Source organism: Pyrus communis, chromosome 4 (assembly GCF_963583255.1).
Source record: "Pyrus communis chromosome 4, drPyrComm1.1, whole genome shotgun sequence".
Classification (NCBI taxonomy): Eukaryota; Viridiplantae; Streptophyta; class Magnoliopsida; order Rosales; family Rosaceae; genus Pyrus; species Pyrus communis.
The window spans coordinates 2531051-2544029 of NC_084806.1; the positions used below are offsets into that span (position 1 = coordinate 2531051).

Genomic DNA, 12979 nt, shown 5'->3' on the forward strand with positions numbered 1-12979 from the left:
ACCAGATTTATTTTAAATTTCAATCTTCTTGAAGGATTAAAGTTTAAAAACCCCTAAAACTAATTGGCAATATAAAGAGTTGGCATTTTACTTTTATAAGCTCATGCAAGATTCATGCTCTCATCAATGTGAGATTCTTTTTTAACAAAATCACTTCTAGCAAAAGCACTTCTTATCAAATGGGTCTCAAACAGGCAGTAAGCATGAGAGCTTTGCCTATCTGCACATTTTTTTGACGTGTTAAACTAAATCTCAATCGTCCACTCATAAAGAAAAATGTGCTATGGAAAATTTCACATGATTGGGCCAAGGCATGTGAAGCCCAATAAAGATGGGCTAGTTTACGTTCTTCTACTTTATGGCCCACTAATGCTTTCTGTAATGAAGGGCCTAAGAAACAAAAATGAACCATATAACGATACTCTCGTGGTCGTCTCCTCTCTCTCTCTCTCTCTCTCTCTCTCCGCCTCTCCGCTCTAACAGATTGTCGAATCAGAGGCAGCCGGCGGGAAGGGCACTGAAATCGGTAAGACCGTTGCCGCATCTAAGTTTCATCGATTTCGTCTTTGTAAATTCAAAATTTTCTGAATTTTTTTTCTTCATCAATTTCTCTAACTTGCTTTTTGGCATCTGTTTGATTGCTGAGAAAACTAAGTGAGAAAAAGGAGAAATCAAATTCTAAATTCCAATTTTTTGTTTTCTTTTCCTGGAATTTAGAGTAATTCAGCTGAACCAATGAGTAGGTTTCAGAATCCAAGATTTCATCGTCGTTATCTTCATTTTCTTTTGAGCATTTTTCGAATTATTGATTTGAATTTTAGGGTTTGATTTAGATCTCACAGTGCTGATCTGACGTTTTTCCTAATTGCGCTCCATTAGTAGCTCGTAAATCGTTGGAATCGAAGTTATAATTATTAACCGAAATGAAAATATAATGGGCTTAATGTTATTATTTCTGCAAATTTGCTTATGATAGCTTGTTTTGGTGTTTGAAGGTTCTGGAAAGGGCTTGAATTACAATGTCTGTGGTTGATGAACCGCTATACCCAATAGCCGTTCTCATAGACGAGCTTAAAAATGACGATATCCAGCTGCGGTTGAACTCAATCCGCAGGCTATCTACAATTGCACGTGCGCTTGGGGAAGAGCGAACCCGTAAGGAGTTAATCCCTTTTCTGAGTGAAAACAATGACGATGATGATGAGGTGCTTCTTGCAATGGCGGAGGAGTTGGGGGTCTTCATTCCATATGTTGGGGGTGTGGAGCATGCACATGTGTTGCTCCCGCCCCTGGAGACCCTTTGCACTGTTGAGGAAACCTGCGTGAGGGACAAGGCTGTGGAGTCCTTATGTAGGATTGGATCTCAGATGAGGGAGGGTGATTTGGTTAACTGGTTTATTCCTCTTGTGAAGGTTACATAACTCATTTTCTTCTGTGTTCAAAATTTTTAATACTTATTTTGTTTTAGGATTGGATGGGACTGAATGATGACTTTATTCTAGTCCTAAGCTTTATTTCCATTTGCCTCACTGCCGAGCTAGCATTCAAATTATCGCTGGGCAGTCCTTGTGTATCTTTACATCTCTGCCATGTTGATACTTCTAAATAATTAAATTATCAGTCTTTCGCACTTATATGGATCTTTTACTAAATATATTTGCTATATAGTTCAAGGATCACATATGAAAGGTGTTGAATAGATTTGGGTCATTTGATTTTGCATGTTCTGTGAAGGAATTTTACATTTATAATCTTAAAAGTATCAGCACTGGCCTTTATATCACAACATCAGTTCATCATGGTCATGCGGATGTCTATGTGTTACAATGTGCTCGAGTCTTCCATCCTTTCACTCTCAGCGAATCTTTTGTTCGAGTACTCATTATATTCAGTTTCTCCTCAGAGGTTGGCAGCTGGTGAATGGTTTACAGCTCGAGTCTCTGCATGTGGGCTTTTTCATATTGCCTACCCTAGTGCACCAGATACATTGAAGACAGAACTGCGATCAATTTACAGTCAGTTGTGTCAAGATGACATGCCTATGGTTAGGAGGTCTGCTGCTACAAACCTGGGAAAATTTGCAGCAACTGTTGAACCTGCTCATCTGAAAGCTGATGTCATGTCTATATTTGAGGATCTTACTCAAGATGGTAATTGAATGTTGTCTTCACATTCTCAAATTTTCGGATATAAACTTATCATTATTAGTTTCATTTAGATGAAGATTCTGTTTAAGTGAAAATTCTTATGAGTAGTTTCATTTTAGATCAAGATTCTGTTCGACTCTTGGCCGTTGAGGGCTGTGCTGCTCTGGGCAAGTTGTTGGAGCCCCAAGATTGTGTTGCACATATCCTCCCCGTTATTGTTAACTTCTCTCAGGTAAACGTATTATTTGTAATGTTGAATTCTACATTTGGTTTCTTAATATTTGTGTGCGGTATTGTTTATCATTTGCTTTCTTACATCCACAAGCATTGTTTTCAAGGTTATATTCATTCCAGTTTTACATGAAGGCTGACTGGATGTATGGAAGCTGTTGGACATGACATTTTGGACTGTCACTAACAGTTTTTTGCACATTGACATCTTTTTATTCTTCTGAATAGGATAAGTCTTGGCGTGTGCGTTACATGGTTGCAAATCAACTATATGAGCTTTGTGAAGCTGTGGGGCCTGAGCATACGAGGTATTTATTGTCATACTACAGCCATATGCTAAAAGGAAGATAGTAGGAATTGGCTTTTTCTTTTCTCTGAACTAGTTATTTTTAAATAAAATTCTGTTTGACTGCACAATTTGTCAGGCAGATTTTGTTTTGCTAAGCCATACCCTCATATGTACACTGGTGTGATTATAGTTTTATATCTTTTGAAATATTTTATTTATGGTGGTTGTACTTTAAGGACGGACCTGGTTCCGGCATATGTGCGATTGCTTCGAGATAATGAGGCTGAAGTACGCATAGCAGCTGCTGGCAAAGTTACCAAGTTTTGCCGGATTTTAAGTCCAGAACTTGCAATTCAGCATATTCTTCCCTGTGTGAAGGTATGCATGCTTTAGTGCAAAGTTTTCCCTTTCTTGGTGGTGTTTTGTTAACTTCAACTTATTCTTTTGTACTGTTGTTTTGCTGTTTCAATGCTTCTCAATGACCTTTGCAGGAGCTGTCATCAGATTCTTCCCAACACGTCCGGTCTGCTTTGGCTTCAGTTATAATGGGCATGGCCCTTGTATTAGGAAAGGTGAGAATGTCGTATAGTGGTTAGTGCAGTTATTTTTATCTAGGGAAGATCATAATTTGTCATGGAATTTTGGAGGAATAGGGAATTGAGTTTTATTTATTTATAAATTTAAAAATAATTTGACAAATCAATAAAGTTGCTGATATGAGGTATAGATGACTGCTACATTAAATGAATATTTGTGGTTGGAGGGCTTGTGGAGCTGAATATCTGTTGGATATTCCATACATCTGGGAATTTGGAAAAAAAAAAAAAAATTAATGTGCTCACTCGATCACGTATTTTGTGCCCAGAAGGTTTTAGGATTGCAGTAAAAATTCTGCTAATTTACATTGTTGTAAATTGACTTTTCTTGTGATAAGAATTGCAAATTGACTCTGAAGTCTGCATGCCAATGTGGGATGCTTGTGCTTGCATGTAAACCATTTGTCTTGGTTTTTGTTATGTGACTCATAGATTTGGCCTGCAAATTGCCCCATAACATAGATGAGATAGCTGGATGGTTGTACTGTAGTTTCTATCCCGCAAATGGTGTCAGTCTTATGATGTGCTGTCTGTGATCTTTTAATTACATTACTTGCATACATCTCATTCTTAGGGTTAATGCAGGATGCTACAATTGAGCAGCTCCTTCCCATTTTTCTTTCACTCCTGAAGGATGAATTTCCAGATGTGCGCCTTAATATCATTAGCAAGCTGGATCAAGTGAATCAGGTCAGTTTAAAACTGAGAAAGTAAATGTCAGTGCCTTTTGCATTATGTTCTCAATTTCGCCCCATTTCTGCTTTCTATCATTCTATACATGATTTTAAACACAATTTTTAGACCTTAGTATTTAGGACTCTTTGGTCTTTCCCTATCAAAAGATCAATGGCTAGAACTTAGACCTTTTCAAGCGAAGGCTGAAGCTTGTCATTATTACAGGTTATTGGGATCGATTTGCTATCTCAATCCTTATTACCAGCCATAGTTGAGCTTGCGGAGGATAGACATTGGAGGGTTCGACTTGCAATAATAGAGTACATACCTTTATTGGCTAGTCAGCTGGGCGTAGGGTTCTTTGATGATAAACTTGGTGCCCTTTGCATGCAGTGGTTACAGGACAAGGTTAATGTATTCCTTAATTTTGATTAAAAGGCACTTCATGATAAGCCTGTAGGGAAGAAATGTTTTAACTTTTTTTTGTCTTCCCGTCTCTCTCTCTCTCTCTCTCTCTCTCTCTTTCCCCCCTCTCCTTTCCTCACAAAGAAAGAAAGACGGGGTGTCTAGTCATTAGTGATGTGTGCTTATCATACCTGGAATCTGTTGCAGGTCTACTCAATTCGTGATGCTGCTGCTAACAATTTAAAGCGTCTAGCAGAAGAGTTTGGTCCAGAATGGGCAATGCAACATATTGTTCCACAGGTTGGTTTGATGGCTTTGACTAATTCAGTTGCCACAAGTTCTGCCATGGGAGATTCCAGATATGTTTAAAAAACAGTCATTCTTTTGTCTTGATTTTACGGCTTATATCTTCCTGGCAATTAGAATTATGGGCTTAGAATGGTTTTATGTAGGAAGAATTGCCTACAACTACTTTTCTCATCACATTATTCTTGATTTCTTGTGGATGTTTGAATGTACTAGTTAAAAATCACTGAAGTTGCGGACCACATTGTCGACTTTGTAGCTTTCATCATTATTTTATTCTTTAAGGAATTTATGTCATTTGGGCAGGTCCTTGAGATGATAAACAATCCACACTATTTGTATCGAATGACAATTCTGCGTGCAATCTGTCTCCTTGCCCCGGTTATGGGTTCAGATATCACATGTTCAAAACTGCTGCCAGTGGTTGTCAATGCGGCAAAGGACAGGTATATACACACCATGAACTGTGTCCCAAATAGGAAAGATATGATGCTAGTGGAGTTATTCCATTCACTTGCCTAAATGCTTTGTTATTTCTTCAGAGTACCGAACATCAAATTCAATGTTGCAAAGGTGCTGCAGTCCCTTATCTCCATAGTTGATCAGTCTGTAAGTACCTACTCGAGTCTGGTGTAATTTATTATTTAATGTTTCACTTTCTTTGTCGTCTTTCTTCCCTGGGCTTAAATTTTCTTTGATGTTAACAGGTGGTGGAGAAAACAATTCGTCCCTCTTTGGTTGAGCTCAGCGAGGACCCAGATGTTGACGTTCGATTTTTCGCTAACCAGGCACTTCAGGCAATTGATCATATCATGATGTCAAGCTAGTAGCCAGGATTACTTTCACTCTAGGTGTTCATTGCTCATGTTGAAGATGAAGGCATCATTTCTGCATATCAGAGTACGTAGTTAATATGTTCCTTCGTTGCCGGGAGCGTCTGAGAGTAAGTCTGTGCTAGTAATTTGTGTCTAACATGCGGGACTGTTTTCGGCTTTCTGCGATTTTACGTTATCCTGTGGTATATGGGAAGAATGTGTAATGTTAGCATTGAGATTTTGTGTTCTGTTCTGCAATATTTGTTTCTTGTTTTGTTATGATGGGTCGTCGTCAGTAGGAAAATATTGTCTTAGAATTGAAGAACCTCTTTATTTGTTGGTGAATATTATCCATATATTTTTTTTAATATTTAATATTTTGTTGGTTGCAAGAACACTAGAGATCTCCTTTATTCATCACTTAATATGGAGCTTCTGATTGATAAGCAAATTAAATTTGGGAATTAAAATTATGTTCGATTTGAGTTTCAATATACCACCTATTATGAGGCTAAATCTTGGTTGAAATTGTGGAGAGGACCCGGTCCACGACGTGTCTGGAATACGAGTGGATACACTACATGTTATGATATAAGTAGAGAGGAGTTTTTTAAGTTCCTTATATTATTACAGGTGGTGTACTTGTTTATGTTTCGGGTATATTGAAAAATTTTCCCTTGTTTTGTCATTAATTCATCACGTGATCAAGTTTTTATTGAACGAGTGGTTCACTTTTAAACATGTAGCAAACATCGATCCCTCGGTCGATGTCATTGAGAGGGAATTGGTTGCAACTCTTGACGATTAACTCCAATTGTATGGTAGAATCTCCAACGTCGATATACCCTAAAGTTAGAGGGGAGAAGCTCTCTCCTCTACTGATGCGAAAATTACAAAACGAACAGGACCCAGACGAATAAATGGACTGATTCATGTTTGATTGGAGGAGGTTGAAGTTGCCGACGTTGATGCATCTTTCAAAGAGTAATTAAGCTGCCAACCCACGTGAACATTTAGTTTGGTGGGTTTCAGCAGAAATAGAGATGGCAACGGTTTGGTTTGGGGACGGAAATACTATATTCATCCTCATAACCATGAAAATTAACCATACCCATAACCGCAAAATAACCATCGGGGATTATCCATAACCATATCCACCGGGTAATGGATTTTCAATCGGTTATCGGTTATATCCATTTTCGTAAAAAAAAAAAAAAAATTATATTCATCCAATTGACGCAATATAAATTTTAGTAGATACTAATTTTGCTATTAAATAGCCACATCCAATTACAAAAAACATAACAATATATATTTGAAGTTGTTCATGATAAGCCAATATGATAAATTGGTCGAATAAAAAAGAAAAAGAGGACAAAAACAAATACAAAGGGAAGATAAAACATGTAAACTAAATATATGACAACAAACAAGAAGACAATTATTGATTTAATTTTGCATAATTCCATAGGCTCATAACATATGTAATAAACTGAAAAACTGACGCTAATTGATAATTTGCATGAATCAAATAACATGAAAAATAATGAAAGATTACCTATTGAGCTTACAACATGCACAAATTTCTTGATAGTGAGACTCTTGAAGAGAGATGAATCTGATAAACTTGGAACATTTGATAATTGATATATAAAATGATTCAATGAATTAATTTGGTTGAGTATAACAATAAGAGTATTGAATTGATGAGGTTGTTGGTATGCCCCATGTATGATGTTTGGTGCATAATAAAGATAGTATAGGGTTTGATGCATGCATAATGAATTAGTACTATAAGGATAAGAATAATTGAATACGTTGTGGGCATGATTCCAAGACTTCAAAAGGCATAATTGAATAAAAAATAATATATATATATATATCAAATATAAATATATAAATATATAAATAAATATATATATATATATATATATATAATATTTGGATCGGATTCGGGTACGGATATGGATTGGGTACCTCTATAACCATATCCAAAACTATAACTGAATAAAGTTAACGGTTTTTCCTCATATCCTAACCATACCCGAATTTTCATATCCTAACCATACCCGAATTTTCATATCCAAATCCAATCTATTCAGGCGATTATCCACGGTTAACGGATTTAACGGTTAGAATTGTCATCTCTAAACAGAATGTGGAACGAATTGTATTCGACTGTTCGAGGGGTATTGTCGGCGGATGTTGGATTCGAGTCGTGTTGTCATATTCTCCGCTCCAAGTTCTCCCCATGATGCAGCTATAAATCCAATTATTATTAGTATTAAATAAAAACTAGTTGTGGGTCCTACTCTATATCGAACTTCAATAATCTAAACTGTTTATTTTTCAAATTGCATTTTATAAATCATCTTTGTAAAATATTATCAAAAAAGAAACGTTTGAGACATTTAATTCAATTCAGTAAACCTAAATTCACATACATTATTTAGAAGTTTACACTCATTTTTACTTCACATAAACAATTGTTAATTTTGATTATTGATCTTCTTCAATTAATTCGATTCAACATCCCACAATTAAGAAATGTGTATAAAAAGTAAAATTGGGCGGATAGCACTACTCTAAATATAGACGAGGGACGTGCGGTAAGACAGACTTTACCGTGGGGGTTGAGGCACTCACTGTAAACCTACGACCGATGGTTCGCACCTGGTGCCTCTCCAACCACCAAATAGTATTAGAAATCTTGGCTTTACTGCATTGCTATTAGTTTGGTCTGGTGAGTTATGCATATGACATGGCCTATAAATAGAGGCATAGAAGGATGTCACATTTAACCAGAATTAGCATTATTTCAAACAATCAAGTCTAGCTCAGTAGCGTTAGATAATAATGCATTCCATGCATGATCTTCACGACCTGGAAGTTGCAGAAGAAAAAAAAAGGTATGCCGTCTCAAACTCAGGTAGTTCATAAACTCCTACATATATATATTAAGGGTCATTTGATAACTATTTCATTTTTCTTTTCATTTTTTTTAAAAATTAAACGGACCTTTAATTACACACGATGGTCTGTAAAATCGCCATTTCCAGTATATCTTGGTTTGGGATAATACTCTTACCACATGAAATATTGTAGTTTTGGTAATCTTAAGATTAAAGAATTTGATAATGGATCTACTATATCCAGTTAATTAAAATTTACGCAGGTTGGAGCTGCATAGTGTGACATAGTGCACTATTATCTGCGTTTATTCCTTTTCAGTTTTCAGCATTATTCAACTCATCATTAACATTTGCTTTTGCAGCAAAGAAATCGACAGTAAATTCATCTGGAACACTCATTTGAGCAAGAATACACAACTAAGTTTAATAAGCGGAGGTCGTCATTTGCTGCCCCGTGAAGAAACCTCAACCACGAACCTTCACGAGGGGCCAGGAGATGTATGTTTGGCTTCACCAAATAATATACTAGGTGTGGGCCTGTGACTAAGAGGAGGATATATGTGTGTATGAATTTGTTTTGATGGCCATCATAAACTCACGTTATTAAGAATGTGTACCAATTGAATAGACATATTTCTATGATCTAAAATAATTATAATAGACAGTTCATACTCAAATATTATGAGAATCATACTGTACGTGTTTTCCAACAATTAATATTATAAGCCCAGACTTCGAATTGCCTTCAGCTTCATGTTCCTTTCCCTTCGACCTCCTCATTTGTAACAAGCAAAAAAAATGACAAAAATTATGAGGGATTATAAATTGGGAGTTTTAACAAAAAGCCCGTGGTACTGTTCACTTTAATGAAAAACCACATTTTTACACTAAAAAGTCAAACCTGGTATTATTTACCTTACCCTTTATTTTGTCCTTATCGTTAAAACTCAAAGTTTTCTAACCCTTTTCATTAGTTTTCCCTTATAAATTTTCTAACTAACAAGTACTGCTAGTTGTTTTTTTTTTTTTTTTTTCAAATGTCATTAAGCCAACTTGTGGAAATGTTTTCACGATGATAGCTTATTATACATATTATTTGAAAATTTCAACTAATCAATTAAAGTACTTAAATACGATAAATTCAAATCTTGTAAGCATCATGGTTTTTTTCCACTACACAAAACTTCAGTAGGGCCATCTGCCCCCAGGAGGCCTTAGCTGCCTCCGTTCTTGCTCCACTAATGTTAGAGAAACCAATTAAAAAAAATCTCAAACCGATCTCATGAATACTTTTTCACACCACCGCCACAACAACCACACGATGCATATAGTCCTTAAACTCTCTCTTGCTCTACTCAGTGATTTGTTATTTCCTCGATCAACTGGTACAAAATAATAATTAAGGATTTAAAAGAATATGCATATCAAGAAGATTGAGAGAAAGTCCTATGACATTAATCTGGTGATGGGCGCCATTGTTAATGTCCATGCTTCATCCAAAGCGGAAACAGATTTAATCATCATATGGTTGAGTGATTATATTACGGGTACCTTTTTATGAATATTGAATAATCAGTTTTACGGTTGTTGTGGTTTGATAGAATGATAAGTTTCCGGGTTGTTTTTTATTTTTTCTTTCCATTTTCCTGAAAAGTTTCATGTTTTTTTTTTGGGTGCTAAAAGGCCTAATGAAAGTCGATGATTCCATTTTCCATTGGGATTCAAATTTGGCGATGGACAAACTTCTATAAGTACCTAGAACATAAGATAAGTTATGCATCATTTCACGTGTTATAAAAAAGATGAACGATGTGGATATGTCCCATTTTCAGGCTATATTAAACAAAATCACGTGTTAGAATTTGAGTAAAATAACGTCACGTCAACGAAAAATTACTTCATAAATTAAGTGTTCCTAACTTTACCCTAAAATAAATCTTACTTCATAGTTTACATCTCTCTCATACACACAGTGACATCATGACATGGACAAGAGCCAGAAGAAAGAAAAGATCATGAAACATACCTGATTTAATTTTCATTTTTCAACTTTTATACATACACAACTACTATTCTTTTGATTATAAATATATGCATTTTACATGGCTATACAAGCTAGGGTTTGCTAATCATATATAGTCACAGCTCACAAGGGAACTAATCAATTACAATTAACAAAGGCCTTAATATGATTTATCATCTCATGCGATCGAGTTTTCGAGAGCTCAGACTTATCCAGCACCTGAAATGCATGCCCAACGCCTTTATACACCACGTATTCCACCTTCATCTTACCATCTCCTCTTTTTCTCAATGCTTCACAAAACTCCAAGTTCCTATCTTTCAGTATATCCATCTCTGAAATGCAAACCATAGTTGGCCAACCAGCCTTTAGAGTACCACCACCACCACTACTACTCTTCATAGGATTGCAAAATGGATGGTCACGATTAGCGCCATGTGGCAGCGCCAATCGCCAATAAGCATCAGAGGCTGCCACGCTCAGCACAGACCGAGGCTGCTTATTGTATTTCTCAGAACTTGTCCTAGCCTCTCCCCCAAAAAAGGGTTGCAGCAAAATTGTACCTTTAACAATCAAAGGCTTAGTTGAGCTTATAATCTCTTCGTCACATGGACGGTCAGAATTTGACTGATGCAAGCGATACTGATCAGTAGAAGGTGATTCAAACACCGAACCTGCTCGCGTGTAAAGTCTTGTGGCCACATTATGGGCTATATTGGCACCCGCACTATCACCCACCAGGAAGATTCTGGAAAAGTCACATTGCGTTGACCACCATGTATTATTATTATTAGCTCCACGTTGACTTAGAGCTTGTTGTTTCAGCCACATGATGGAGTTGAATCCATCTTCATATGCAGCTGGGAGAGGGTGTTCAGGGACCAATCGGTAATTTACCGACATGATTAAGCAACCGAGTTTGGAGGCTAGCTTTGCTAAAAAATCATGGTAACAACTCCAAGCGGCTGAGCCAACACAAAACCCACCTCCATGAAAGTATACTAGCAAAGGGAGCTTCATCTTGTTATTTTCTTGGCATTTGGGCACGTAGAAACGTGACCAGATGTTTGTGAACTTGTCGATGACCACGTCCTTCGATGTCACGCCAAGCTCCGGAGCTATTGCGCCTGTGACACATGGCACGATCTGAGGTCTCTCCACGTGTCCATCCTTGTACACTTTTATAAGCCCTTCAATTTCCTCGATCACAGTCTCATATTGTTGGTCATGAGGGGAGTCGAGTACTTCATTGGTTGTTGGCTTGAAAGTTGTGTCTAAGGTGATAGCAGCCATTGGTGATCTCCTTGCTCTCATATGAAGAACGTGAATATATATGAAAAACGTACGTGGAGAGGTAGGTGCCTAGTGAGAAGTGAAAACTTGGGAATAAATTTTAGGGTTCAGTACAAAAGTTTGTGACTATGCAGTTCCTTAAATAGAATATGAAAGTGAAGGCCAAAGCTAAATTTAGGTATTCAGAAGGGAGATCGATTAATCTATCTTGTCATCCCAAGTGGGGAATTGGGACCAGTTCCACGTGTCTAAACGGGAATCTACTGTAACATAGGGCCCTGGGATGGGAGTGGGTAGAATTCAGATCGTCTTTGAATCTCGCAATCTGGAGCAGACAAATTAAGAAATTCGAGCTGTTTAAGAGAGGGACTGAGATGTGAACTCTTGGTCTGTGTGAGATAGGCTAATGGGTGTTGAAAGATTTAAAATGAGTGGTCCGAATTTCTTAGTTCGTCGGCTCTAGACTACAAATGTAGAGAGGTCTCGATTTTGTTGGGTAGCATATATAATTGTTGATTAATTAATTAAGCACATTTTATTTTAATGTACCCTTCCCAATAGTGCTCAAGTGTTCGTGGAATGTGACCTACCCATTAATCACTACATATTAGTTACTATTACTAACATAGGATTAAAGTTAAAACGCAATTAGAGGAATCATGCTTGTACATACCATCAATCATAAAGTTGCACACCATTTTTATGGAAGTAATTTTATCGTACTCCTCCTTTCCATCTTAATTTTTTTTTCGCTCCTTGAATAGAGTAAATGAAAAAATAGATACTAATAAGCGAAATGGCATGTAAGATAAAAATGAGTATAAAAATCAATATCTTATCTATATATTATACAGATGCATGATCTTCGAAACAGCTTTGCTTTTAGAATGTGTGCATGACATTGTTGACATTTTCATAGACACTGCTTATTAAACACTGGGGACTATAGTGGGAGTCAAAAGCACTAACTTTTGTTATTGTCTCCCAATACAATCTATTCATCAAGGGAACTGTTTAGGACATTATATATAATGCATCCACCAAAGCAAAAGCAGATCATCCACAACCAGAAGCTGCTTGCAGAAGCCCCTCTGGCCCTCCCCCTCTTTTTCAGGACGTCCATGGAATGTGCTTCTCTCGATTATTAGTAGAGGACACATATAAATTCATTTGACTTGACAGTGTTACATAGTTGATTGACATTCATGCACGCTTTATCTATGGGTTTGGCAAAGATGGCTTTTGACTTGACAGTGTTACATAATTGATTGACATTCATGCACCCTA

The 12979-nt window shown here is 36.8% G+C and overlaps 2 protein-coding genes across 2 annotated transcripts; one reads left to right on the plus strand and one right to left on the minus strand.

Moving 5' to 3' along the window:
• Window positions 1–426: 426 nt before the first annotated feature.
• LOC137731406 (serine/threonine-protein phosphatase 2A 65 kDa regulatory subunit A beta isoform) lies at window positions 427–5859 on the plus strand. Its single transcript, XM_068470515.1, has 13 exons — window positions 427–526; window positions 996–1412; window positions 1904–2150; window positions 2267–2379; window positions 2607–2686; window positions 2904–3045; window positions 3159–3239; window positions 3849–3953; window positions 4164–4346; window positions 4551–4643; window positions 4956–5095; window positions 5192–5258; window positions 5357–5859. Exons 2-13 carry the CDS (start codon window positions 1020–1022, stop codon window positions 5474–5476), a joined length of 1764 nt encoding a protein of 587 aa, XP_068326616.1. The 5' UTR covers window positions 427–526; window positions 996–1019; the 3' UTR covers window positions 5477–5859.
• Window positions 5860–10397: 4538 nt separating this feature from the next.
• Window positions 10398–11746, minus strand: LOC137730445 (probable carboxylesterase 6). Its single transcript, XM_068469434.1, has one exon. It carries the CDS (start codon window positions 11711–11713, stop codon window positions 10538–10540), a length of 1176 nt encoding a protein of 391 aa, XP_068325535.1. The 5' UTR covers window positions 11714–11746; the 3' UTR covers window positions 10398–10537.
• Between the last annotated feature and the right edge of the window lie 1233 nt (window positions 11747–12979).

Bases quoted from the DNA above. Each gene is read 5' to 3' on its own strand.
- LOC137731406 (XM_068470515.1), top strand. From the start codon at position 1,020: ATGTCTGTGGTTGATGAACCGCTATACCCAATAGCCGTTCTCATAGAC. The intron at 2,380-2,606 runs GTAAACGTATTA...TCTTCTGAATAG, and splicing joins TTATTGTTAACTTCTCTCAG to GATAAGTCTTGGCGTGTGCG. The intron at 3,240-3,848 runs GTGAGAATGTCG...GGGTTAATGCAG, and splicing joins TGGCCCTTGTATTAGGAAAG to GATGCTACAATTGAGCAGCT.
- LOC137730445 (XM_068469434.1), bottom strand. From the start codon at position 11,713: ATGAGAGCAAGGAGATCACCAATGGCTGCTATCACCTTAGACACAACT.